We start from the raw sequence: 27,226 nt of genomic DNA, 5'->3' as shown, positions 1-27,226 counted from the left end.
CCCCCTTCCAACTTGAACTTCAAAACTCAAAACACTTCAACACTTCACCCAACCTACAAATCTATATACCTACTCAACACATCCCCTCATGGCTCCTTCTCACCGCCGTGGACCTTGGGTCCCCGAAGAAGATCAACTGTTGTTGCAGCTAGTCCGTGAACAAGGCCCAAACAACTGGGTGCGCATCTCCCAACACATGCACTACCGCTCACCAAAACAATGTCGGGAACGCTTCCACCAAAATCTCAAGCCTTCGTTGAACCGTGAGCCCATCTCCTCAGATGAGGGGCTCATGATCGAGCGCATGGTCAACGAAATGGGCAAGCGCTGGGCCGAGATTGCCCGCCGACTGGGAAACCGCAGCGACAACGCCGTGAAGAACTGGTGGAATGGAAGCATGAACCGGAAACGCCGTGGTCTCTCATCAACACCGACAGTCTCCCGGACCTACAGCGGCCGGGTCGAGGCACCATATGCTCGGGCCTCAGTGGTGAGCCCAACTCGCCCTCGCTTTAGCACTCGCCCATGGGACACCGAGTCTACAGCCTCCTCCGATGCATACTCTTCCCGCCGGGAATCCATGTCTACTACCGCCGCTCGTCAACTTTCTCCCATTTACACTCTCCCCTCCATCAACCGACCCATCGAAACCCCCTTGACTTCGCCTGCTTTCTCCGATGTTTCCAATGCCCTTTCCATCGAGCCTCCTTCCATGGTCTCGGATCACAACTCGGTCTGCTCTTCTTCTCCGCGTACTATTCCTTCCCCGCAGCTACTTCCGTTGCCGGTCGACTTGCGTGCACAGTACGATACCCGCCGTCCCAGCGTGGCATCCGTACAAGTGATTGAGGATTCCCCAAGCTACCCCGCCAGATCATTGGAATCACTCTCCGACATTGCCTCAAAACGGCGGTGGATGGAACACCAGCCTACACTAGCATCGTGGCACCAGCCCGTCGATCTACCCAAGGCATATACGCCCGAAGCTCCCCGCGATACTCGCATGGGAGTCAACAACCTCTTGAACTAAAATCGCAACGACCGCGATTTGAGTTCCATTATTTTTTTTTGTGTCCTCATTTTCCTTTCTCTTTGTGATGATTGTACGACCTTCTCCTTGAATTTGCTTTCTCTGTTCTATACTTTATTCCCATGCCTTGTCCGGGCAGTTCCCCTGCAAGGTTGTACATGTGTCAAAAATCCCCCTCGCTCGTTTCTTCGCTGGCGACAATTCTCTCCTTTGTTCCTAATGTGTATTACCACGGTTCGATCTGGATCTTCAAAACCCTGGGTGTTTTCGGGTCAATGTGGGGGTTTTTCTCACAATTTCTGCGAGTCTCCTAATTTCGTTTCAGGGACGCTGGAAAAGTCCCGGGGAGTTTTATTTTACGTGAGAAAGAACCACAAAAATGAATGGGCATATTCTCTGGGTTAGCATTTTTTTATCTTATCTTTTACAATACCCCTGCTGCTATAGGAATTCAAATGTTCAATTTTATGATTTAATCGAGAGCCAGAAGAATTACACTAGAACTGTACATGTACAGATCGGACTTGCATCTGGGCCACAGGTACAGGGATGTTGAATAGATTAAGCCCTAGGTCGTACATCAGCTCCGCCCAATAATACTAACCATGGTACATGTACCTCGATCTACTCCAGTTGTACACTTTTCTCCACGGTTTAGTTTGGTTCAGGTCATACAATCCTAATCTCATCTGTCAGATTTGCCTACTTTAGTAACCACCATTTGTTTCATGTATTCCTCGAGCCTTGGATTATTTTTCCGAGGAATGCGCCACTGAAAAAAACGACTCACGAGGACAATACGCAAGGGACTGTAAAACGCCTTGCCAAAGTCGAGAGTGAGGCACAGGACCCACTGTATCTGCACGGCGCCTTTTTCATACAAATCGTTCTTGGTCTCGGCTGCACAGTGACGACGATCGCGGGTGGTTTGGAGCATAGGTACTTGGTCAACCACGGTTCTAGGGTGAGATCACCCATGTACAGTCCAGCATACCTGAACAAGTCTACTCGAGAACAGAACTGTAAATGAACACATGAACACATGAACCATCATCCACAGGAGATCCAAATGAGATCACATAAGAAACACCAAATAATAATTTGCAAGTTGGAAACTCTAATAACAGGTTCGTCCGTTCTTGCAGGAGAATCCCCCCCCAACGGTCCCGTCACCAACCACAAGCCCCCGATCGCTGACCGATGTGACACCATCTGCGCGTGAGTGGCGCCCCTCTTCCCCCCCCTCCCGCCACCCCAGCCAATAGCCTGATGCATCGATCGGACTGGTCATGTCTGACGGAATGAACGGCGGGGCTTTTAGGATCGTGGAGGGTGTTCGTGCATGCAAGCCCGGGGCGAGGGTTCCGGGGGCCGGAGCAGTCATTTCCTTCCTTGTACAGTAGGACTCTGTCGCTAACATTATAGTATGACTAGGTGCATGTATTCTGTAGCCGACGTCACAGTTATTTTCAAGTGTTTTGGAATGTGTGTTTTTGGTGCGGGATCCACCCACATTAGGTACGAATATGTTCTTCCGAGGCTTGGAGTCTCTATACGAAATACGTACCATGGGTCTACTGTGCCGTTTACAATGTTTATAGTGGATCTTAATCAATCTGAAATCTGTTGAACCCCTGATTTACAACATCCACGATCTCGGGAGTGTAATATCTGACCAAAGTTAGGAGCATAGGTGGTGAGCTGAAATAATACTGTAAAAACCGGATTGTCTACGGAGTAGTTCCGTTCGAACTTCTAGAGTACAATCAATAGCAACGCAAACCTTGGAATAAGATATGCAACAAGGAAATAGAAAATAAATAAAATAAATAATACTGATAGCAATTCAATCAACAGGCCCTTTTTTCAGCTGACGGTGATAACCGCCACCAAGTATGTCAGCCATCTGGACACCAGACCCGCCCCGAGAAGCAACGATATACACCATGATCGAATCAGATTCGCAAAGAGCAAGACCCGTTGCATAGCTGATCATCGGGGGCACAGCAATCAATAGTGTAAGAACAGATCGGACCTCACAAATTCTCATAACCTTGAACCGTGCACTAGAGTGCTTACAGGAGTTACTCAAAAGCGTTAGCGAGGTTGCAAGTGATTTGGAATAACGGGGAATCTGCGTATTGTCCGTAAATGCCCGGTATATAATACGTACCACTGTGGTGGGATCAAGTCCCCACTATACCTGTCCACGGGGGAAAGAAAAGCGGCACATCAGATGTAGGAAAAATCCAGAACGGTGGACCCGGGAGAGAGAATCGATTCGAACCCAACCCCTGGGTTTAAACGAGAACAAAAAAAAGATTCAGGTTGTAAACCCCAGGGCCATGGTTGCATCTACTTTCAATAGTGCACGGTGTCTACTGGATGACAGTTACCAGAGCTCGTAAAAGAGACTAGTGCGCCTGCCAGGGCCAACAGCCGGCACTGGCGCTGACGGAAAAACGGGTGCCAAGATGCGAGACAGATCTGGGTACTTTCCATACCAAAATGGCTACTCAAATACGGAAACCTATTCAGGAGGCAACGCCACCAAAAAGGGGGTGTAGGAAAAAAAACGGTCAGGCAACGGCTGATATGTGGAGTTCTCCCCTATACAACGTGTAGTAACGTAACCATGGGTCGCTTACGAGAGGATCAGGGGCGAAACGAATCGATCTGGATAAATAATTCCTATGTAAACGATCCATACGGTATTGGTATTATTCTACAGCGGTTCTCCCGTTGTCCCAAGCCACCGGATTCTGCGATCGACGTCTCCTCTCGCCTGACCTGGCAGTATTTGACGCGAGCCCCATTTTTGAGCTGGAGACAGCCTAGTTCCAGGTGACGTAAATAAGCATACCCACCATACCTACTAGTGAATAATGCCAAAACTGGATGTAAACTCTTATCTACGGCACAGTAGAATACCATGTAGAAAAAAAGAAAAAAACAATTATAACCTTTAGGTACTATGAACCTGATACCTCTCATCCAAGACCACATCAAACAAGCTCCCAGGATTAACTCAATGCACCAAACTCAAATCACTAAGAGTGCAGGTACGTAACATACGCTGCAAAAATACATCATATGGAGCTTATGATTGGCCCACGGCAAATCTCGGTGCAATCTGAGCGCTATTACTATCCCGGTTTAGCGTATGTAAGTTACCCGCCTGTCGGGATACGAACATCGAGTTCAGATCGAATATATGATCATCACTGTAACAAAGAAAAATAGCCTTTCATAATTTCTTTTTTTCGCCCTACGGAATTCGGTTCCCACTCGACTCAAAGAACCATGGTGGTGGGATTCTTTCTTTGTTTCCCCTTTAGCTATGGAAGCTATGAACCTTGGGACTGGGTCAGCCATGACGTCCTGGTCCTGGCGGCTACGATCTAGAATATGAATAGTTCGCACTAGATCCCTATAGTTCACCTTGTCTATGCTCTTTGTTATTGCTAATACAAGGATCGACCATTTTCCCAATGCGAATCTCTACACGATGTATATTTCAATGTGGCGTAAACTACACCTTTGGACCATGGATCAACTATATGTTGGAGAGGTTTTCCAAGGTTTTTTGCGGTGCCACAGTGCCACAGTAAGCAGGATATACTAGATTGGGGGTTGTCCGAGTCCACATGGCTATTCCCCACCAGCGTCGAAAAATTGAGTCCAAGAAGCTTTTTACAGTTGAAACGTGGTGCCACTAGTGAGAAAGGTTGTTAGCAACCTGCCCGAATAGACTATTTGTAGATCCCCGATCTTAAGGTTCTCGGGCTGGATGCGGCCTTTGTCTTGATCGAGAAGGTGAGTGCGAACGCCTTATTTTTGGTTCTGGGGAAATCATGGAATTCAAATGTTGAATCTCAGTCCGTTCAACTGTGGAACCGTGGAGAAAGCTGTTCAAATTTGGTAAGGGATACGTTGAATACGATCGGATATCCCGACTACTGATTTGAGTTATCGGGAGCGCGGTGAACGTGTTGGTCACAACTTGGGATGACCAGTTGCCTAGATTCCACGCAAAGACAGAGCGAATGTATTCACGGCTGAGTCCTAATCTATCTGAATCGCCAACTCCTGCGTATTCCAACGCATACGTGTACATGTCTAGCTCCACGCACGAGGAGGAAAAAAAAAAAAAAAGAAGAAAAAGAAAAAAGCCGAGAATCAAGAGAAGAGAATGAATATAGTGTAGAAATAAAATGAAAACCCAAAGCTCATGTAATGAAATAGCAAGACAATGTAGATGTGATACAAAACCAAGAATCAAGAAAAAATCGCTCAAGGGGTATATCGCTGTGCACATCATAACCAGATATCGCCTTCTTCGCCATTCACCCATTTCGCCCATACAGCCTCATACGCAAGTTCAAGGTCACGCACCCAGCGCGCCGTATCAAAGAGCTTGTTCGTGTATCGCTGCAAAAACAGCATCTGTCGCATATTCGCCAGCCGACCGGTCGCTCGGCCTCCCCCACCAACCACGTACTGCAAATCCATGCAAAGCTGAATGGCCTTACTCTCATAGTCATCATCAGAAGAGGCAATCAGTTCCTCCCGGGCTCGCCTCCCGTCCTCTGTGTTCGGAAGCGCGCTCGTGAGAATACTGCTTGCCATGCGGGAGCACATCTTATACTTGTATCGCGGGTACGTGAGCATCGGCGTCCCGCTCCACAGGACATCCGTAGCCGTAGTGTGTGCGTTACACTCAGGTGTGTCGAGAAATAGATCCAAAACCTTTGCCCGTGCAATGTGTGTATTCTTCGGTGCCACATCCGTGAAGATAATTCGCGATGCTGTTGCCTCGCCCGCCCATGCTTTAGCGATGTCCCGTAGATTCTGTTCACCTGTTTCCGGGAATCGCAGCAGCCACAGGACGGCGTTAGGAATGCGCGCCAAAATTCGTAACCACGTTCGAAATGTGGTGGGTTCAATCTGGACTCGTTAGCAAGGGGGGTCAGTATTTTGATTGGTAGAAAAGTCCTACCTTGTACAGCTGATTGAAATTCCCAAGGATGATAGTATCATCGCTCAGATTGGGAAACAATTCCTTCCGCATTCGCCACCGTCGCATCTGCTCATCATCCCACGAGAGATGTCGTTCTCCCGCATCAGGGGCACTCTGTCGGTGATCACAGCAAAAGAAAGTGTCCCGTGTAAAGACGATCTTTTCCCCGTAAACCCAGTTCTCAAGATCCTCCCCATTGTCTTCGTCAAGAATACGATCTTCAATGCGCGTGGTGCGCCGTGCAGGACTCAAAGTCTCTCTAGGAATCGAAATCTGATCTGCAAGGATGTAGTCACACCACTCCGCGCCCAGGGTTCCCGCAAAGCCCATGAAAGACATGTGAATTGGTGCAGGCCGAGCGGCAAACACCTCATTACGAGCACCGCGAGTATACCCATTCAGGTTGATCAAAATGTGAATCCCATCGTCAACGATCTGCTGAACCAAGCGGTCCACTGGCCACGCGCTGGCATCATGGAAGACTGGTGCCTCTTTTTCGATTTGTTGGCGGTGAATAGACTTGTCACTGGCAGTGGTGGCGTAGCAATACGCCGTCACCTTTTTGGGGTTGTGCAGCCCAAACACTGACTGCATGAGGTGGGCCAGAGGGTGGTTATTGAAGTCAGACGACACATAGCCAACTCGAAGAGCTGGGTTCGGGGGTGCGGGAGGACGGTATACTGTAGTCGGCAGCCAGGGCAATCGCAGCGTCGAGGTTGAGATCCGGAGACCATTACGCTGTGAGATCTGACGGATCTGTTTCGCGGACAGCGGACAGGTGAAAGTGTGAAAGGGCAAAACGGTAGGCGCATTTGGCGCACTCAAAGCAGCAGGGAGTTGAGGCCGGCGGTACTTAGATGCAGGATAGTCTTTGCCATAGACATAGCGATCTTGGTACCATTGCCACGTAATAGCTCGGATAGCACGTTCAATAAGCCGAACAATGCGGGAACCCTCCCATTTCTGTCCTGCCCATGACTTGAGGACCTTAGCCAGAGCTGATCTCCGACTCCCTGTGGGACTTGATTCCAAGGCGGTCACCAATTGCGCACACAGCTGTTCAGTCGTGCTCTGAGTCAATAAGCCCCGACCCCAGTATTCGCCTTCGCGAAGTTGCCGGTCAACAATGTCCACAACACGCTTGATCCAACCAGCGCCCGTGTCATTAGCCTGGGCGTCCCGAAGCATGCCTTTTTCATCCACATGCCATCGATCATGGAAGCCACGTCCATTCACAATGCCACCACGACCAACCCAGTTACACACCGAGTTCAACGCGTTAGCCAAGCCACAAGCTGCTTCGGCGAACTCTGGATTCACCTTGACAGCACGCTTGTAATAGATAATGGCGTCGTTGACTCGGCCGGAATCCTTGACGGCATTTGCCAGGTTGGCCAATGCGATATCGAAGTTGCCATCACACTGAACTGCTTGCTCATACATCTTGATAGCAGCATGGAGTTGACCAATATCCTTCAGAAGACTACCAAGGTTGGTGTACAGATGCGCATGACGAGAGTCAAGATGCAGTCCGTAATTGTAGTAAGCCAATGCCAGTGAGATACCGCTTCCAGGGAGCACGCCAGGGATCTCTGGGTGTTGACTCTCCCCATTGGGACGCACAAGTCCACGGGCTGGGGTATTGTTCTGAATACCAGCGAGCAAGATACCAACATTGTTCGCTGTAGATGGACTTGGCTGGAGGGAAAGTGAAAGGTAGTAAAGAGCCAAAATATCTCTAACGCCAGGCGTGGACCTCAGCGCTCCAGATGACACAGTCGCCATGCCATCTTGATAGATCTTTGCCAATGAAAGTAAAGAGTTGCTAGTGGTCGAGACCGCCGCATTTCGTGAAATGCCTTCTGCCACATACTTCAGACCGGGCGGGGTCCCATTGCTAGAAAACACAAGTTTCGACGTTTGCAGAGCTCTATCCGGATACAAGAGGACACTCTCATTGGCCTCCTCAGGTTGGTATGCAGTGCCTGCGCCATGGGAGAAAGCAGCAAAGATTTGCTTGATGAGGCTCTGGATGCCATGTCGCCTTCTGCCGGCGGCGATCAAAACGGCATCCTCAAAGGCTCCAGCAGCCTCAGCGTTGTCACCGAGGGCATAAAGCATATTGCCCTTGGCATGGACCAGTGCGAGCATCCGCCCATTATCTGAGCCAGGGATAGCATAGCCACTGGTTGCGAAGCCAATTGGAGTCGCATCGGTAGAGTCCAAATTCAAACTCTGGACACGTCCCATGTCATCATCGTAGTCGAAAGATACTTTATCGTACATGCAGACATCTGATACGCTACTTTCCGCGTCACTCTCCGGCTCACTGGCATGCTCATCCGTTTTGAAGCAATCTCCATCCTTTGGATGGCGCAGCGAGTTTTGTACAAAGTCAATGATATTGACCGCCTCTCGACCACGATGGCTACTGCAGAAGAGCCCTATCAAATGCTCCACGGCTTCAAAGAAGCTCGGACGCAATTTGACAGCACGCAACCAATGTTGCTCAGCTTCGTCGCGTCGGTCGAGGGCGAACAAAGTTGCTGCTAGGTTAGATATAGCCTCCACATGTCTGGCTCTAAATTAGCATCATCTCTAGAAGAGATATAAAGTATACTTACGAAGAGTCTCGTGCAATAATCCGCGAATACCACCGCATGGCTTTGTGATAATCTCCCAACCCATAAGCTAGACAGCCTCCAAGCAGCATGCCATCGATCCACTCCCAATGACTTTCATGGCAGAGGTGAGATAGCATTTCCAATGCTGATTTGGCGTTGGCGACTGGAGAGCCCTCATTAAAGAGAGAGGTTGAAAATCGTGGTGCTCCAGTAATTCGTCCGACATCATGCATTCGTGTGTCCGATGCACGAGAGTGTTGGGTAAATTGATTTAATGACGGCCGTCGATTATGGCCATGACTTGGTAGTACAGTATTGGAGTAGGGATCGTTAATTCTCGGGAAGCCAAATTTCTGTCGTTGTATATCATGTTGACTAGATGGGTAGCTGTTATGACGAGTAATTTCGGGAGGAGTAGTCTGTGAAAAATCAAGCCCCGGCTGACGAGGTGGCTTGGGATAGATGCTTGGTTTCAAGAAACGTGGGTTCTGGCCATCGGCACCCCCATTTGACATACTATTGCGACGAGCGTGGTGAATGGTTGCAAGGAGGTCGACATATACCCCATGGGCCCACGACAAGATCTTCTCCTTGAACTCCACATTGGCCGGGACGGTGGGCCCTGGAGCTTGAAATGGTGCCGGACGAGTATTGTTCCATGACATTTGTTCATTATGCAAAGGATTTGATGAGTATGATGATACGGGTCGACTGACTCGGGTGTGATATGGTAATTGTTCGGAGTGACGAGGAGGAAAATGGGCTTTAATCATCGGGTCCTGGGTCGGCATCCCAGGCTGAGGTTGGCCCCATGCAAAGCCTGCGTCCGCCCGACTGGCCAGTGGGACTTGAGGCTGATTGAACGTTGGCTGACTGAGATCATAAAAGGGCTGGGCGTTCGGGTCGGGCGTTCCAAAGCGCGGCTCCCGAAAAGCCACTGGGCGATATGGTATATAGGCCCCATCAGGCCAATACGGGCCAAAAGGGCCCGTGCCTGCTGACGCGGTCGGCCCCACGCAAGGCTGGAGGGTCGCTGGAAGGACGGTCGGGATATAGGAGCCATTCTGTAGTAGGAACCGCTGCGAGGCCTGCAAAGGCAAGCTTTGGTTAAGCATTGAGTCGATCCCGGGCGGGTAATTCACTGGGCGGACCCAGCTTGTGCCGTTCACATCTTGAACTACTTCTCCGGGAGCAATAGGGTTACCTGCCTCATTCTTGAAGACCGGGGGGAAGTTCATGTGTTTCGAGGCGGATGGGTCGATGATCTGCTGCTGCCAGGTATCGGTCGGCATGCCCTGCGGCGAGAAGAATTGTCCCGAGTCCATGGGCGAGACCAAAATGTGCTTTGTCGCGGGTTGGAGAGTCGATTCACCTAGAGTTCCATCGTAGCCGGCGGCCAAGGTGCCGTTCGGGGTCTTCCTTCGTAGCGCATGTTCTCCCGGGCCGTTTGAGCTAGACCCGGAGGCATCGCGAGCATCTAGGCGTTGTACGGGATGTGGCAGTTGAAGGCGTGAACGGGATGGGTTGAAGAAAGGTCTGGAGGGGTCGTTGCGGGCGGGGAAGGCCGGGTCATTCAGGTCGTACGGGGGCTGGTGAAGGGCATCATGGGTAGGATAGTGGTGGAGGTGGTGCGGCTGAACCGGAGGGAATGGCGCGACGGTCGGAAACATCTTGTAATTTTTGGGGCGTTTTCTGCTTATTCTTTCGTGATGTTTCCGATCCTGTTGAGACTTTTCTTTGCGATGCTGATTCACCTCCTCGACCACCACAATCCCCCTCTATCTCTCTCGTCGAAGCGGTCGAAGGAGCGTCAAAGAAGAATAAAAAAAAAAAAATTAACAAGGGTATCGGTTACCAAGATGAATTCAACATGAAAAAAGAAGCAGCGAATTCAAACTCGTGGGCAATCAACAAGCATCCTCCTTGTATCGTTTCCGACACCGCATTATGGGGCACAGAGCGAGCGAGAGCAGGGCTGAATAGAGATTCAGCAGGCTCGTAATATCGTCATCGAGGGATTTGGATCCACGCGGTGATAAAGGGCCAAGTGGTTTTAAAGATGATCGATCCCGGGCGGACGCAAGGGAGAAGGGGGTTCAGCTTCTGTGCGGGATCCGGGGCCAATGAAGGGCGATCTTGGCAGGTATTGTGCGTTGGAAGTAGCGTGAATGGAAGATGTTGAGGAGATTGAAAGGTAAAGAGGGGAGAGAAAACGAGTCCACATGTATAGTAGAGTGGACCTGGGGCCTTTGAGCCAAGCCGAGTGGGGGATATGAAGGATGCGGATCCTGGACACTCGGTCCCTGTTTGATGATTTTCTTTCACGTTCACCACAACCAATGTACGCGCGATTCCTTCGATCTTCGGCTTTTCATCGTCTCTACAAGTTTCTCAGACTCCCATCTTCCTAATAGCCCCCTTTCCACTTCTTTCTATCGCACTCTAGCTCCACTGACCCACTTGATCCAACGGCTGAACCTTCAGTCTCCATCGAGCGGCCAACGTCAGTGGACCATTGGTTCCGCTCGAACTAGTCATGGATCGGTGACGCCCCGCTGTGATGATCGAGTCGAGCCCTTTGGTACGCGCTGCTATTATCGTTGTATGAAATGCCTAAATAAATAATAAAAAACCCAATGATAAATTATAGGGGCAAAATCACCCCCTGTTTGCCTCGCGCCTGATCCTTTCCTATCTGAGATTCTGGGGTTAACCAGGATATCCCCGATCTGCTGATTTCCCTATGAAACCGTCCATGTCTCGGGAAGTTCGTATGTGCCTTAAGGTTAATGCTCCACAGAGTTATACGGTCGCACTGGGGAATAATTAAAATCAAGATCCAGGTTTCTACACATACCTTCAAATTCCCCATCAACTCCACTGCTTCAACAACTGGCATGCGGGTCGGGTGATACAGAAGCGGAACCACACACCGGATAGAAGCAAAAACATACATCAAAAACGCTCATCTAGTCGGGGGCCGACAGTTCATTTGTCCAACGATCGATATTCCCCGAAATAGCCACCTTAACAGCACAAGGACCATGGCCCATTTGCATGTAGGTGCCCGTGCGAAAGTCACCTTTGGGTGTAGAGAATCAGACAAAAACATGGAAAACAAATTAAATGGAATTTCTTGCTTTTTTGGTCTCCACCAAACTCCCCCTAGGTGGACCAACGAACATCACCCGCTATGTGCTAGCAAGGCCAACCAGCAATGATCGTCGGGGTGGTGGAGACAGTGGACTCCTGCTGGGGCCAGTGCCTGGGAAGCCCGTGTGCGCTCCAGTCCTTCGGTGTGCAGTGCTGACAGGTCCACTAGGACACGTACGATGAGGTTTTATTATATTGCGTTGTACTATTATTTCAAAATTCACTATCGAGGTTGATATCGTAGCCCTGGAATGGTTTGCTGTGGTTCAAGTGGTCCAGTTATTTCAAGGTTCAAGGCCCAGGGCTAAGTCTAAGTCTTAAGGTACGAGGCTGTGGTTTGTCCATGCATCGTTACGACCGTGATTACGGTGTGGATAGCGACGGTTGGGTGTTAGGGATGTTGCTGAGTACATGTCTACCGAAGGATGTACACATATACTTTGGGGGCTAGACAAAAATAGAAACCCCCCTCCAATAAAATTGGAATATTCAGTGATCATTCAGGCGTGCAATATTGCGCCGTAGAGTATGCAGAGATATATATATATCTACGCTTGCAGGAGAAATTCTTGAATGCAAATACTTTCCAAGGTTGACTCTGCGGGGGCAGACCCTGGGACCAGACCAACGGATTCAGGATGATCGACATTTATAATGAGAGGCGACATGGGTGTAGCAGCATCAACAGCCATGCAGCCGTATCTGATTTGAGATTCTGCAAGTCGTACAACTGACTGGCATATCACACGCAAGTAGGCGCGAAACAGGCAATGCGACCAGCCACAATTAATATACGCGGTCAGGCTAGACAAGGCCAGAACCCTGAGTAATGGAGTTGGAGTAGAGTGAAGAGTTTTTTCTATTTCAAATTTGGATTTCATATTTTTCATTTAACACCTGAAAGACATCTACAATCTACATAAAAATGGTCTACAACCTACATCAAGAACAGACAAGTCTGAATCTCGAGATGTAGGCCCAAGAAATGGACCATGGTATCCACAAGGAGCTAACACAAGGTCAACTCCCGAGAATACCGCGGTGAGTAATGGGCCAATTGCTCTCCTCTGCTTAAAATAAGCCTATACCACGCAGTAATATTCAGACCTCGTAAGGAAAGAACGGTAAGGGCCAGAGTGTATCAGAGGGTTCTGGAAAATGGGGCTTGCGCCAAGATGATCTAGAAATCTTCAAACAACCACGTCGCCATTGGAATGCAGCGAGAGGAAATGAATGCAAGATTGGGAAAAAGGGTGGTTGGAACAAATACAAACGGAAAGGAAACGGAATGCGAGTAATCCAATTGTTCATTTCGGACACTCGCACGAGCGCAAAAGAAAATGGTATCAAGTCATGACTCATGAACAATTTTTGTTTTTTGATTGAGGCAACAATCATATTCTGCAACTAGGACCGCTGTTACGCAAAAATCCACACCGTCACAAAAAAAGGCAGCTACCTCCCTCCATTCGAGAGGATGATTTATTCCTCGGGAACTAGCAAATTGTCAGCGAACTGTAGCCAATGCGTGAAAAAGAACGGATGAACATACTGTCAATCTCGCCAGCCTTGATGTCGTCGGAGATATCCTTGGGGCTGCGGCCATCGACCTGGCAGCCGACGGAGAAAGCAGTACCGAGAATCTCGAGGACGGTACCCTGGAGAGCCTTGGCCATGGAGCGAGCACGCATCTGGCGGGCAATCTCGATGATGTCGTCAAGAGGGATAGACTTGGAGTGCTTGATGTTCTTCTCCTTCTTGCGGTCACGAGGGGGCTCCTTGAGGGCCTTGATGACCAGGGAAGAGGCGGAGGGCACAACCGAGACGGCGGCCTGACGGTTCTGGATGGTGAGACGAACAGTCACACGGAGACCCTTCCAGTCACCAGTGTTCTTGGCAATATCTTCACCAATCTTCTTGGGAGACAGACCGAGAGGACCGATCTTGGGAGCCAGCGCAGACTGAGCACCGACTTCACCACCAGTCACACGCAGGTGGATGATCTTCACCTCATTGGGGTCGAACTTGGGAGCTGTAAGTAGAGATTTACGTTAGCCGCTATTAAATAGCTGACCCAGGTGATGATACTTACGCATGGCTAGTGCGAAAGGTAGTCGATCTGCCTTGGGTTGTCGAAGGGGTGGATGGAGAAGAAGAAAGGAAAATTTGAGGAACGGACGAGAGAAGTCTATCGCGGCAGCTGGGGACCCACATAGGCTAGTAAGCGAGTGACCCAATGGAGAAGGTAGGGCAAACCCTGCGGCTGCTTAGCGCTTTATCACGTGACCTGATTCAGAGACCCGCAGGTTCTAGCCATTTCGGGTATCGTGTTGATTGCTTAGCCGTATCGGGTTGAAATGATGGTTTCCAAGGTTATCCACTAGGAAAGGGTTTTATGTAAACTGAACATTGGTATCAATCCATTCAATCTACTACTATATCGAGGCAAGCACTTGAGAATTTAAATCACCGCTAAAGATACACAAGACCCGAGGGGTCAAAGACCGCCCTTTGCTCTCATGGCTATCATGTATAAATGACTAGCTGGTGCCAGATACCGCGAGTCTAATATGCAGTCAGTATGGGTTCTAGAACGGCCTGGGCATCTGATCGTGCAAAGGGAAAAACTCACTTCATCAGGTGATCCATAAACGTCTGCAAAGAGACATCATCGGTGAAGATGGTTTGCGACGACACACCACCGCCGTAGCCTCCAGTAGTGTGGGTAGTCGACGGGTTCAGCTTAGACAAAAGGAAACGGGCCTGGGAACCACCGGCATCACAGACAATGAAGCGGGGAAGAGGGAATCGCTCGGCAATAAGTTCCTGCAAAGTTGGTCAGCTTGATTATTCGTGATGGTAGCAGAAATCGAGGAAAAGGAAAACGAACCCTGGCGTCCTCCTTTGGTTGCTGCAAAAGTGCCTTGAGGTTCTCGTATCCCTCCTGCTCATGGTAACCAGCTTTCCGCCACTCGGCAATAGTCTCACCGTGGAAGATAAGGATGTGGAAGAAGGTGTCGAGGAGAAGGATGTGCTGGGGTTGAATGGATGCTGAGTCCAGCAACACGGGATTGGAGCCTTCCTCTTCCAGAGAATATGAGTCCAGAGTAGGCTGGATCATGACAAGTGAATCACCGGCATCCTCGTGGTTCAAAACGTGACGGTAGAATGCAGTCTCATCGGGAGAGTTGTTGAACACTTGCAAGAACTGGCTTCGTCGTAAGTGGAACATGAACTGAGGGTAGAGGGTGAAGTTCTTCTCCAGCCGGAATGATGTTGGGTCATCCTTCCGGTAATCAGCGAAGCGTGAGCAGAGCCTGATCAGCATGCGGTCCACCCAGCGGAGCACATCAGGACCATCATCCACCTCCGCCTTGAAGACAGCAATTCTAGCCATCAGCACTGCAGCAGCCTCCTGATCGAACGACTGTGCTAGTGTCGGGTCACCAGCGGGGCCACTCAGAGGCCGAGCGGTGGTAGTCACGCGCAGGTGGTAATGCCCGGAAGAGTGCTGGTAGTATGTCAAGAACTGCATCATGCCCCTTTGGGGACCAGGCTGCACAGCAGTGGGACCGCCCTGGTTGGCAATCTCGAAGTAAATACCGTAACTTGAAGACGGGTCGATACCGCACATCTTCCAAGCGCAGGTATTTCCAATACCACACTCAGTTTCACCCACAGAGCTGGACTTCTTGTTCAAGGAGATAGCGTGACCAATGAGACCAGTGACCTTGAGCTCCTTGGTCGTGAGGACCTCCAGTGAGGCATTAAAACCCATAAGAAGGTTGTCGTTTGCGTCCTTGTCAAATACCCGAATAAAGGATTGCTTGAACTGAGATGAGGTGAAGCTGTCCGTCAACAGCATGTGTCCGCCAGTGTAATTGGACAGGTTCTTCATTTCCAAAAGACCGACTTGGTCAAGACATCCAGCGAAAATATCAACAATGTGGCCGTTGTTGGCGGCACGCTTGGCAAGGTTGTCGTAGAACTGAGCTGGTTAGTGATTGTATGAGGCATTGAGAACCAGTTTGACCCACCTTTACAGCCTTCTTGTAGTATTTGATGTTATCGCGATCAATGTCGTGGTGAGAACGGATAGGCTCCTTCAACTCGGGCGAAACAACATGGCCGGGACCTTCAGTAGCGGCACCACTGACAAAGTTCATGATACGAGCGCCGGCATTCTGGAAAGAGCTCTCCAACAAGCTAGTCGCAACGCTCAGAGCCACACCGGTGCAGCGCAGGGGACGCTTATCGTTGGCAACAGGCCAGGGGTCGTGCTGTAGTTGTTCGAGGACATTGGTGATCTGGAACTCAGCCTGCTGAACAGGCAGAAGGAAGCGCGCAGCAGGAGGAAGAGGAGGGCGAGCTGGTTGTTGTTGAGGGGCACCAGGGCGGACACCGTGGGCAAGGCCTAGCATTTCCTGTACTTGCTTGGCGGTGTAGTCTTTGTTTCCTCGGAAGACATAAGACTTGGCGCACTCGGTGTAGCCAAGTTCATGCACTTGAGCCTGTGAAATTCAAGTCAATATACACATGCTTCTACATGAGAGGTGTTCCGTCCTACCATGGTTCCATAGGTAACCAGACCAACGAGCGCATTGGGCGGCAGCAGAGACAAGCTCATGATGAGCGCATCCTTGAGCGCCTGCAGGCTGTCATCTTCCTGGCAGGTATCGACAACGTAAAGAAAGATCGGGGGAGCCGGCGCCGGACGTGCCAATTGGTACTCGATCGTGGTGCTCGAGGGGTGGAGCTCCGGGGGTATTGTGTTTTCCGTGATATCCTTATAGTGAGGCGGAAGAGGGTTGCGCATCAGACAGAAGGGGCAAATCCAGATTCGTGCGCGGATATCAACGGTGCTAAGTATTGGGTCAGTTCATCCACACACGATGCGGGAATCAACAATACGGGCACATACGCATATGGGTTGAGAACAGCCCGGCAGGGCTGTTTGCAAGTGACTGGCTCATATTGAAGCAATGGGGAATCGGGCTTCTCCTTGAGAGGTGTATAGACGGCAGCAATGGGGACGACCAAGCGGGAAGCTTCCTAAATCCGGGGTTTAGTGGGAGAGGCGCGACATTGAGGGGCGAGCAGGGTCCAATCCATCACACACCATGCGAGAGCTCGGGAAAGTGTTCCAGCTGAGCCGAATACCATCGCGGTCCTCCACATCACTCCATTGATCTTTCAGGGCTTCGAAATCCATGTTGGAGAGAGGTTGGTGGATTCGGGGGTCCGGTGTTGACCAAGGGGAGAGGGGGGTTGTTGTAGATAGAGTAAACCAAGGCGCACAGAACCTCGGTATGGGACAATACTAGAAAATTTTAGATCAATAGACCACACCGGAGCTTAACCCAGATCCCAATAACAAAGACCCCGACGTCAGCTTTCGGGGAGATGATCGAACGGGTGGAGGGAGTTGTGTGAGGGAGTGGTTGTTCCCCGACTAAGGCCAGGTTGCAGCGCTACTGGTTGCTGTCCTCACCCGTACAAACACGAGGGCCGCAATTGAGCTAAACCTCAGGCAGGAATGGCACCTAATCTGGCTTAGTAACGTTGAGGAACAAAATCCTTAAATTCTCGAGCTTCCGCTCTTTTCCTTTCCTTTTCCATAAAATTTCCACGCCGACAAAATATGGCATTTATGCCATCCGACGGCTTCTGTCTCTCTATGACGAAGCTGTCATCGCGTCGAGCGGAGATCGACTTGACCCGTTGCTGGGCACCTGGTTTTGAAAGGTCATTCTGATCCTTTCGGATTTATTGGGAATCAGCTGTGGTCACATCCCTCTGCCGTAATATATTGAAATTATTTGACTTTACTACAATGAAACCACATAAATTATATGCTATTCTTCTTTCAACTAAGAACAATCAAACCTAATTGCATTGCGCGATGAAAAAAGTGTACAATTTCCGACACCCACAACGCCCGTTGAACAGCCTTGGACGCGATAGCAGGCCGACATAACGTCATAAAAGAAGCAAGAAGCGCAAAGGAAGCTAGTCTCGACCAGGAGCCTTGGCCAGCTGCTTCAGCAAGTAGCTGCGCTTGAAATAGACATTGGGATGCACAATGGTATCCAGGTCAGCTTGGCTCCATGTCCCATCTTCCTTAACCTTTTTAATCTCGTTCTTGTGCGAAAATTCGAAAACGCGATTGCAGGCAATGTGATATCGTTGTTTGCCCACATCCTCTCGTACCTCACGCAAGATGCCTTTATCATTAACGCCTGTTGTCTGAAGCAGTCCAACCAGGTTATCGACTGAATAATGACGGTATGGGCATCCGTGCGATTGACCAATACCGACGTTGTTATCACCCAAGACTTTCTGGCAAGAATAGGGTGGATATCCACGACCCCGACGGGCATCACCACCGACATCACCATAGGCGTGGCGGATATTGTACTTATATTGAGAGTTGAACTCATCATCTGTCTTGCCCCGGAAAGACTGGCGCCAGAACAAAATGCACTCTTCTAATGAGAGACCGATGCCCTTGAGGAAGAGTGTATACTGAAGTCGTCCAAAGTGCTTCAGGTGGTGATTCTTGCGTAAGTTCATGTGCAAGCTTCGCATGCAGAGTGGGAAGTGCTGGGAGAGTTGATCGATGGAGCTGGCTGTAATCGCCGTCCCATCAACATGTCCCTCGCCCTCAGTGAACGTAGAGTCGGCGCTACCGAAGTTTTTGGAAAGGTGATTCAAGATTGGGGTTAGACGGTCATCCTCATCTAAACGAGGCAGGGCTCGGCTCGTAAGCTTTGTGATCTTGTCAGTCTAATGCCATTGGGATCTTAGGGTTCGAAAATCTCGAACATACCTCAAGGGACCTTTCTAGGCGCGCAGTGAATTCGGCCATGATCATGGCAAGCTGCTCTCTCCCCGGAACATAGGCCTTACCCTTCTTCAGGAACACCGAGCGCCGTTCGACCAGCTCGGGGACCTTTTCCCAGTCCACCTTATACCATGTCTCCTCATCCAGTCTACGTAGTCCTGGTGTCGAGCTGATCAGGTGGTCCGCCAACTCATTCCGTTCCTCCTCACTCACGGATTCCCAGTCCAAATTCAAGCTCTCAATGAATGCTCGTCGTTCTCGCGAGTCATCCTTTTGGAAACGGAATCGGAAGAGCATTGTTTCGGCGCGTGCAAATCGTCGACGGAGGTCCTCGGTGGCCGAGAATGCCAACCGAAGGATAAAGTGGGAGTAGTGGTCCTTTTGCCGCTCATTTTTCAAACGCTGGTCCACAGTACCGTTGGAAGCCGAAGTGTTGGAGCCAAGGGGAAGATATTTGTCTAGAAGGGGTGTGATGTGTGTTGCGGTCTCCGCGGGGGTCTTGTTGCGGTAGGAGCATGCTTCAATCTCGGCGAGGACTGCATGAGGGTATTAGTGAGAGAAATAGATATACATGAATAGAGCAAGCCTACCCTTCAACCGGTCAATAGCCCATTGCTCAAATTGCTCAAGCGTGATCTCGGCCGTGGGCGGCGTGTCGTACAGATTCAGACGGTGCGGGTACTCCTGTTGCTTGTAGACTGGTGTGGCAAACTGTCTCTTCTTGGGATCAATGATAGCCCGGCGCTTTGAGTCGATCCGATGAGCGTCTTGACGAATCATTGTGTCGACTATACACAGGTTCAGTGTGTATGTCCTGGTGGTAATGATGGGACTTCAAGCTTATCGCGATCACTAAATTGGTGCGACGCGACGCGGTCCACGCGACTCAAATGCACGTGACTTGGTGCTCTATTCGCAGCCTCAGGATTCAGGCTTTCATAGGCCAAAAGCCTTTGCGCAAGAGAATGCATGTGAGAGTTAGAGCTTGAGCCGAAACACCGAGACGACATCAATCCACCGGATTATTCATGATCTCATACATTTTATTGCTCTATCTTCGATTTGAGGTCAACTGTTCTTCCCTCGGGATCTCACCGGTTACCAAAGACAGTAAACCCGCGTGCAACCGCGCCCCCTCACCGGAGAACTGGGAAATTGGGGAAGTCAGGAGTTGGTATCAGCGCTAGATAATTGTGCTCATATTTCAGTTGATTATACACTGTCTTTCTGTCATGCACCCGCGATAGCGCATCTGGGGTTGAATTACTTTTGTGCTCAACATTCCTCGGCATCCTGTCATCTACGCGGCAGTTCCTGGCACGCTCGGTACAATTTCATAGACGAGAAATCACAACACCAACAGCTCACTTTACACACAATACGTCTCGGAATGTCGCAAGCTACTAGGCGGCTTCAGAAGCCTGCTAGGATTATTCTGATTGGAGCACCTGGAGTAGGAAAAGGCACACAGTCAGAGCGCTTGTTGTCTCGCTTCCCGCAGCTGGCCTCCATTAGCTCCGGAGATCTTCTACGAGAAAATGTTCGCCGAAGGACATCGCTGGGTGAGCGCGAGCCTCTTTGTGTCTGAACTGCATGCGCAATAGATCAATGAGTGCTAACCGCTTTCAAATAGGCATTGAAGCCGAGGCTGCAATGCAGTCCGGCAACCTGGTTCCAGACTCGATGATCCTCAACCTCATCTCCTCCGAACTGAAATCCAAGGGCTGGCTCACTCCCTCACCGCAGTCTACCTCGTCCTCTACACAACCTACCAATGAATCCCACACACTATCACCCACTGCTTCATTTATCCTCGATGGATTCCCCCGTACCGCTTCGCAAGCAACCAGCTTGGATACATTGGTCCCCGTCAATTTTGTCGTGCAACTTATCACACCCCCCTCTGTCATTCTCTCTCGAATCGCCTCTCGCTGGGTGCATGAACCTTCCGGCCGAGTATACAACACGGACTTCCATCCTCCCAAAGTTCCAGGCAAAGACGATATCACTGGGGAACCGCTGACCCAAAGACAAGATGACTCGATCGATACATGGAAGCAGCGACTGCGCAAATTTGAGGAGACAAGCCGCGCCTTGATCGAGCACTACGAAGGTCGTGACTGCGTGTGGCGTGTCGAAGGAAACAGCAGTGATGAGATTTCCCCAAAGCTCTTCGCAGAGATCGAAAGGCGTTTCTGCTAAGACGCACACCAATACCCTTCTAAGAACTATCCTATCTTCTTAAACCGTTTTAAATCTTCTGCGCGTGTTTCGTGGTTTATCTCGGGCTTTGATATACCCTGTTATGCTCCCGGGCCCGACTGGAGCACTTTGGATAGTCATTCATGACTTCGTGTACTATATACTACATACACCCAAATTAGGTTCAAGGGTCACATTCCCTGAACCAGAAGTATCTATACATACACTCTGGTCATATCTCGTCATGCGTATACATAATACAAAACCTTACCGGCATGGATAACTCACTTCAATTTACCTGCGTTATCCACATCTCCCATCCCCATGCGAGTCTTATATGCTCTTGGACTCTCCCAGTCAGACCCAATTCGTTTGTAATCCTTCCAGAGGCCCTTAGATCTCTTCTTTGCCCACCATTCAGCCCTGCGGTACTTCTTCTCATTCGCCGGACCTCCAAATTCGGCCCCAACTTTTGCCTCATAAACAGTCGCGAGTCCATGTTTCAGCATCTCATAAGAGACATCCCGGCGTCGAAAAGGCGGGAAATCAAATGCGCGTCGCACAGAGACACTTCCAACAACACGATTGTATTGATCCTGTCGGTAGATAGATGCGCGTATGCGGCGGCCAAGTAGGTACGAGGTAAGCCAGGCGTGGGCATCGCGTGCAAAGGGTTGTTCAGGACGACCAAAGTGGGCGAGTTCGGGGGCGTCTATACCAGCTAGACGAATGTGGATCTGAGCCGAGAAGTTTCTGTTAGTAAAAGCAAAGTTTGACGCCTCATGGCGCAATGTGTAAACAAACGAACCGTTTTATCCTTCAGCTCCTTTTTAGTAGTAGGTACCCTCTTCCACGGTAGCCAGCCCCAGCCAGCTAGGCGACCACCAGGGGTGTGATAAATCCTGAAATTATCTCCATCGCCAACGCTGGTTACCTTCCCGAATAGCGTGCGGCGACGCAGCCAACCTGGCGAGATGCTAGGTGCGTCAGGGACGCGGCGGAGGTAGCTGCGGTGCAGGCGAACGCTGAATAGGATACCGCTTGTGAGGAGGATGGTAGGAATGATGGTTCTGGGTTCTAAGAAGTCTGTCCAATCGAGAAAAGAGCTGGGTGATCGTGGTGTGGGCGTAGGATGGGAGGATGGGCTTTCGGAAGCGGTGTTTTGTGGGTCATCGTTGCTTGACTTGAAACTCCATGGAGGCCATCGCATATCGGCCCATACCCCTGCTTGTCGCAGAGAGAGGAGTGAGTTGAGGGGAGGTGGTGGGTGTTAATGGGATGAAATGATCGCCGAGGGGGAGCTTAGGAGAGGGCCGTCGATCGTTGCCGCAGATACGAGACTTCTATGTATGGAGTACCAATCTCCCTCGAATTGCTCTTTTTCTCTTCTAAATAGTTACAATTTTCCAACAGAAAGTGTTTCGCAAATTTGCATCGAGGTAGTATTGAATTACACAGCAACAATCTACTAGGTCTTGCGTTTTTCCGTAGCGTTTATTCGAAAGGCGCGATGCAGTCGACTAACCCCCCTGGTCTTTTTCGAATGTCAACCCTTCTCTTCTAGTTATTCCTGATTCTTGACTTCTCTTCTGTCCTTACAAGCCGCATTTCCCTGGGTCTTTCTATGAGCTACCCATGCGTTTTGGGCCGTGAGACGTAAAGAACGATGATACGCAAATTGAGCATCAAGGTATCAATCACGGCATCACATTTCAAGTCATGGCAGAATATAAAATTCAAATTATTGGGACCGAACGGGGAATCAGTCATAAATTGAATGTTGCTGCCCGCGATTTTCCTGCCCGGGGTGCCGCCTCTTTAAGAGGGCCATTCAAATAAACGTGAGATAAAATATCTAACATGCGAACTATGAGCAGATAATATCCTGCATGGCCAGTTTAAGTATGTGCTCGAAATGCACCGACTTTTTCCTGGCTAGACGACAACAGTGACCTCTGTTACGAAGCACTGAGCTCCTTATCCAATGTTGTGATATCGCAATATATATATCCTCATCGTCACCGTATTTATAGTGAAGAGTAGCTACTCTCAATGGCTTCCCTTAATGAAGCTAGAAGTGTCGATTTGTGTGGACTTGTGTGGACTTACACAAAAGATGAAAATAGCCCTAAACGAGAGAGTCTGAATGCCATCTCAAAAGTTTCGGTCATAATACAGTATAAATGAGATATATAGTCTAGCCTTCAAAGACAGCGAGTCATGAGAAAAAAAATGTACGTGAATACGATTTTAAAACAAAAAAGAAGCTCCACCACTAAATGAAGGCCTGCAGGCCAGTTGAGTCACTACAAACTCATCTTCTGACTGATAAACGCCTAAATATGGTGGCATCGTTGTAGTACTTCGCCCAAGCCCTGACCGCTATTAACAAGTGTCTGACTTGCGCCTTGATTCAGCAGTGCTCTGATCACTTCCAGTTGGTCAGCAAACCAACCAGAGTCAAACCTGATACCCGGCTCGAGTTGCTGCTGTCCTTCTTCCGGGTGGTTGTTCTCTCTATCCGCTTGTCAACCGACAGAGTCATGAGGATTGGAATGACAAAGAAGATGCTCCATTGCTTGTTCATCGAGAAGCATTTGTACCACTATATAAATCCTGCTGTAATATTCATTTGTGAGGGGGATAGCTCTGGTTCAAGCTCTCATTCAGCTTGAGGGTTGACTGGTGTGCAGTGAAGAGAAGTAGACCATGGCAATCGTCTGAGATGGTTGCGGATCTGCAGATGTACCATCATTTACAGCTTTGCGAGGGAAGCGTAATAAATCATGAACTTAAATCCGGCGGGGCCACGAGCTCAGAGCCGGTGGACGGCTCATCAAGTTTTAGAAGTAATGTGAATCCAAATGGTGCGGCAATCATAGCGTGGTCTCAAGAACATCGGATTCGAGGAGTAATACCCAAAAGCCCATTAAAAGACGTGTCGAAACAGGCAGGATGTTCCGCAGAGGTTGTTGAACCGTTCCTTTCCACCCGGTCCAGCACGACCTTCAAAATGTCGAGCACTTATCTATGTTTTTCATCTCGGCAATCAGAAAACTCGATCGTACTAAGCAAAGCTATAGGACGTCTACTGTTCAGATCTAAACACATTACAGAAGAGAAGCCGGACTCCAGACTGGCTCGCCAGCGACGTCCATTACAGAGGCATTATAGCGAGTAGGAAGTCCTACAGCGCCAAATAGGCGATTTTCCACAGATGCCAGCTCGGCAGTTCATCTGGGTCCTTCTCACGACACAAGTACAGCCGGTGACAAATTATCATTAGAGCAGTGTCAATTTTGTCTCAATGCACGTCCCCTGTGAGGACTGGATTTACAGTCGCATATACCATCGATGCAGCACACCGAGACTACAAGAACAACGGTCCCAACGACAGGTGTCTCATTATCGATGACGCAGACTCAGTCATGGGAGGTAATTGCCTAATTTTTCGAGTTTTTTTGTGACAGCATGACGCGGGGAGCGTAGGCTTTCGTCTAAGATGGGGCGTTCTTTCTGTCCCGCCCCTTGCTGCTGCCAACGTGCACGATGCGTGCACGGCCTATTGAGCCCGTCCTTGGAGTGGCTCCCGATCCACGGGAAATCATACAAGAACCCCGTTATAGGCATGTTTTCAAAGGAAGGGCCATCGCACTACTGAAAAATTTCGTTCACTCCAGCATGAGCCCCTGCACCTCATGGGAAAATTTATCCCAGTTGTCCACGGCGAAGCTACAGAGCATCCAATTAAAAATTATGTGGCTCCATTTTCCTATTCAGCCCAAAGTGTGCCGGCCACTCCGCAACGACCGACATAATTCATGAGGAAATTTAAAACATGTGGATAGAAGTGGAGACAATGGCCCCTGGAACGTCTTTGATAGGGGTTTGTGCTCCGCGTGCCCTGGTGTGGAGAACTTCAAGACCTCTGTGGCATTGCAGAGATTGACCTCGGGTACCAAGCGATTGGCCGGTGGTGTATTGATTGGATTTGTCAACAAGTGTCAGTAACTAAGTTACTTAGCTGATATTTTCTTATTTCCACAATGCCATTTTTGTTGTATAGATGCTCCCGTAATATACAGTTGGTATCCTAAGGGAGCCTAGAAATGCCTCTTGGAAGCGAAGTATTATGCACACGGGCTTGGACCGCTCCTGTACGTTGCGTTAATGACGACTCCAAGGCCTCGTCATCTTTCTTGAGCGGCGAGTACATAAAGCACTGCCGGATAAGACGAGCAACTCCGCACCTGGTAATTTTCCTTTTCAGGTACTCGTAGCTCCATAATACTAGACGCAGATGACGATCTCTTAGTGGGTCCCCCCCCTTTTTCAGTGTTGATCCGCTCCAAGGTTGTCTATGTAGCCATAGCCCCGAAGCGAGGCCGGCTTCTCCGATAAGCTGCAGCGCACGTGACTTTTACTGAATTGTAGGGCGTTAATAAGGTTCCCCCCCGGGGGTTATCATAAAACCCAATTTTCATTTCCGCTCGTCGGAAATTAAATTACACGTATCCACCCTGTCATGGTGATCAGACTTCGAGAATTCTTGGCTCAATTTTTCTATATTTGGCACCATGAAGTAAATTTTGCTGCACATCGATAGATCCCAGTCATTTTGACCATTTAAGTCGATTCCATTTTATTGGCACATGTATGGCTAATTGTATTGTCTCTTAGCAAGAAGATGTAGATTCTAGATTCGTAAAGGCCGTGTGCGCGAATCTTTTGATCAGCATGGGAGATTAGCATAATGCCCACGCATATGCAGAAGCTTCGCGCAAAATGATATAAACAAGAAAGTAAAAGTACAAAAGAATGATGCAAATGGGACCCTGGATATTATTAAGGAATGTATATACTCCCGGAGACCTTCGGGCATCCGCCCAGTTTGGGTAAGTTTAGTCATAGGCCACGACAACCTGTCGGCTTACGACAATGTCGGCTTGGCCAGGTCGTTGACCGTTCTCGAGAATGTCCTTCTGACTATCTCCGTCGCTCAGACTACCACCACGTCTTGTGTGGTCTGCAACGGAGGTTGTGGTGATATGGTTCTTCTCGTGGTCGTTGAGCTCGTAGTTTCCGGAGAAGATAGCCCCCTCGCTGCGATGGGAGCTTTTGAATCGGGGAGTCTGTTGATAGCTCTTGTAGTCTGAACTTCTGCCATCGCGAAGGATGCGGAATAGCGGGCGGAGGGTTGCCACGTTTCCGACAATCATACCGATACCGTTCTCTGCGAATCCCCAGATAACGACATCTGCGACCGCGAAGAGATAATCGTTCTGATTGGTGAGAGCGACAGTGTACTTGAGTCGGACACAAGCTGAAAGCGATGCACTACAAGACATGATGTTAGTAATGAATAAAAAGAAGAGGGGGCTGCATGACCACGTACAAGATACCGAGGCCCATCAAGGCAATAATGGAAATTTTTGTGTTGCGATTGAGTTGCACGTTCCAAAGTAGAGGTACCGGTCTGTTGCTGATGTCAGATTCTTATCTTCCACATTTTGTAGACGGATAATGGATGCATACAGGAAAGCTGTCACCCAATCGGTAAGGATATTGACAGCGGTGCACGCATAGTACACATCGGCGAGGACGTAGCTTGGTTGGCAGTGGCCTCCATTCGCGAGAGCTTCATCGCTCCAAGCAGCTCTGTGACTAGGTTAGCACCCGATTTGCTTGTGATAGACATTCTAGGAAGACCTACTCCACAGGGATGCAGTTGATCAGAATGAAAATCAAAGCGATAATGTTCATGATCACGAATATGGCAATGACAACGTATTGTACGTAGAGGTACATTTTACGGCCACCTGCCACTCGAATCAACATCCAACTGATGCTGAGCTTGATCGGAATGATGGCCGCGCAGTAGCCAACTTCAAAGATCAGGAAGAACTAGTTGAATGATCAGTGCTATTGTCGGTCAATCTGATGAAAGCTACGCTCACCTTCTTTCCCTGTGCCTCGTACTTTTCATTTCCAGGCTCTGCAAAGGTCGAGTTACGAATTCCAATTCCATTGAAAGCGCCTCCAACAGATCCTGCCACTAGCACGGCGAATGGTATCTATCGATCGTGTGTTAGCCGCAGTTTGCAAAATTTCTGGGGTGGTACCAACCAATGCTACGGTCATGATCCAATCTTCCACGCCCCATGACTTGCGGGTCAGTCTGCAGTAGACTCGCAAGCCATAGGTCAGTAAAGCCAATACAGTTAACATTATCGCGCTACCCGCCAAAGACGGGGCATTATCGGTGTAAATGGCCATGGTGTGAAGGTTGAGAGCGAAGTCAACTGCCGAAGCCGACGTCGATGTTTCAGAACATTAACCTGAGTCACCGTGGA

At 49.5% G+C, this 27,226-nt stretch overlaps 8 protein-coding genes across 8 annotated transcripts; 2 read left to right on the top strand and 6 right to left on the bottom strand.

Annotated features, from left to right (window-relative positions):
* Positions 1-88: 88 nt before the first annotated feature.
* Positions 89-1,030, top strand: flbD (putative MYB family conidiophore development protein FlbD; the record flags this gene model as incomplete). The annotated part of the gene is made up of 1 exon (XM_057065585.1): positions 89-1,030. One exon carries the CDS (start codon positions 89-91, stop codon positions 1,028-1,030), a length of 942 nt encoding a protein of 313 aa, XP_056923328.1.
* A 4,317-nt stretch (positions 1,031-5,347) lies between these two features.
* N7503_006037 (uncharacterized protein) lies at positions 5,348-10,344 on the bottom strand (the record flags this gene model as incomplete). The annotated part of the gene is made up of 3 exons (XM_057065584.1): positions 5,348-5,977; positions 6,030-8,625; positions 8,675-10,344. The coding sequence occupies 3 exons, from the start codon at positions 10,342-10,344 to the stop codon at positions 5,348-5,350; spliced, it is 4,896 nt and encodes a 1,631-aa protein (XP_056923327.1).
* Positions 10,345-13,309: 2,965 nt separating this feature from the next.
* Positions 13,310-13,923, bottom strand: N7503_006036 (60S ribosomal protein uL11; the record flags this gene model as incomplete). The annotated part of the gene is made up of 3 exons (XM_057065583.1): positions 13,310-13,323; positions 13,380-13,859; positions 13,920-13,923. The coding sequence occupies 3 exons, from the start codon at positions 13,921-13,923 to the stop codon at positions 13,310-13,312; spliced, it is 498 nt and encodes a 165-aa protein (XP_056923326.1).
* Positions 13,924-14,224: 301 nt separating this feature from the next.
* On the bottom strand, positions 14,225-17,039 carry sec23 (GTPase-activating protein SEC23; the record flags this gene model as incomplete). The annotated part of the gene is made up of 7 exons (XM_057065582.1): positions 14,225-14,392; positions 14,460-14,653; positions 14,718-15,815; positions 15,865-16,338; positions 16,395-16,689; positions 16,749-16,879; positions 16,947-17,039. 7 exons carry the CDS (start codon positions 17,037-17,039, stop codon positions 14,368-14,370), a joined length of 2,310 nt encoding a protein of 769 aa, XP_056923325.1. The 3' UTR covers positions 14,225-14,367.
* A 797-nt stretch (positions 17,040-17,836) lies between these two features.
* Positions 17,837-19,451, bottom strand: N7503_006034 (DNA primase subunit PRI2; the record flags this gene model as incomplete). The annotated part of the gene is made up of 3 exons (XM_057065581.1): positions 17,837-18,595; positions 18,657-19,207; positions 19,262-19,451. 3 exons carry the CDS (start codon positions 19,449-19,451, stop codon positions 17,837-17,839), a joined length of 1,500 nt encoding a protein of 499 aa, XP_056923324.1.
* Positions 19,452-20,061: 610 nt separating this feature from the next.
* N7503_006033 (adenylate kinase ADK2) lies at positions 20,062-20,873 on the top strand (the record flags this gene model as incomplete). The annotated part of the gene is made up of 2 exons (XM_057065580.1): positions 20,062-20,233; positions 20,305-20,873. 2 exons carry the CDS (start codon positions 20,062-20,064, stop codon positions 20,871-20,873), a joined length of 741 nt encoding a protein of 246 aa, XP_056923323.1.
* Positions 20,874-21,157: 284 nt separating this feature from the next.
* On the bottom strand, positions 21,158-22,083 carry N7503_006032 (thermonuclease family protein; the record flags this gene model as incomplete). The annotated part of the gene is made up of 2 exons (XM_057065579.1): positions 21,158-21,610; positions 21,682-22,083. 2 exons carry the CDS (start codon positions 22,081-22,083, stop codon positions 21,158-21,160), a joined length of 855 nt encoding a protein of 284 aa, XP_056923322.1.
* Positions 22,084-25,774: 3,691 nt separating this feature from the next.
* N7503_006031 (uncharacterized protein) lies at positions 25,775-27,149 on the bottom strand (the record flags this gene model as incomplete). The annotated part of the gene is made up of 6 exons (XM_057065578.1): positions 25,775-26,210; positions 26,269-26,349; positions 26,409-26,531; positions 26,587-26,777; positions 26,831-26,947; positions 27,000-27,149. The coding sequence occupies 6 exons, from the start codon at positions 27,147-27,149 to the stop codon at positions 25,775-25,777; spliced, it is 1,098 nt and encodes a 365-aa protein (XP_056923321.1).
* Between the last annotated feature and the right edge of the window lie 77 nt (positions 27,150-27,226).

Source organism: Penicillium pulvis, assembly GCF_028828015.1.
Source record: "Penicillium pulvis strain IBT 33274 chromosome Unknown contig_23_segment0_segment0, whole genome shotgun sequence".
NCBI classification, from domain to species: Eukaryota; Fungi; Ascomycota; class Eurotiomycetes; order Eurotiales; family Aspergillaceae; genus Penicillium; species Penicillium pulvis.
This window is presented reverse-complemented; position numbering and strand designations above follow the sequence as displayed.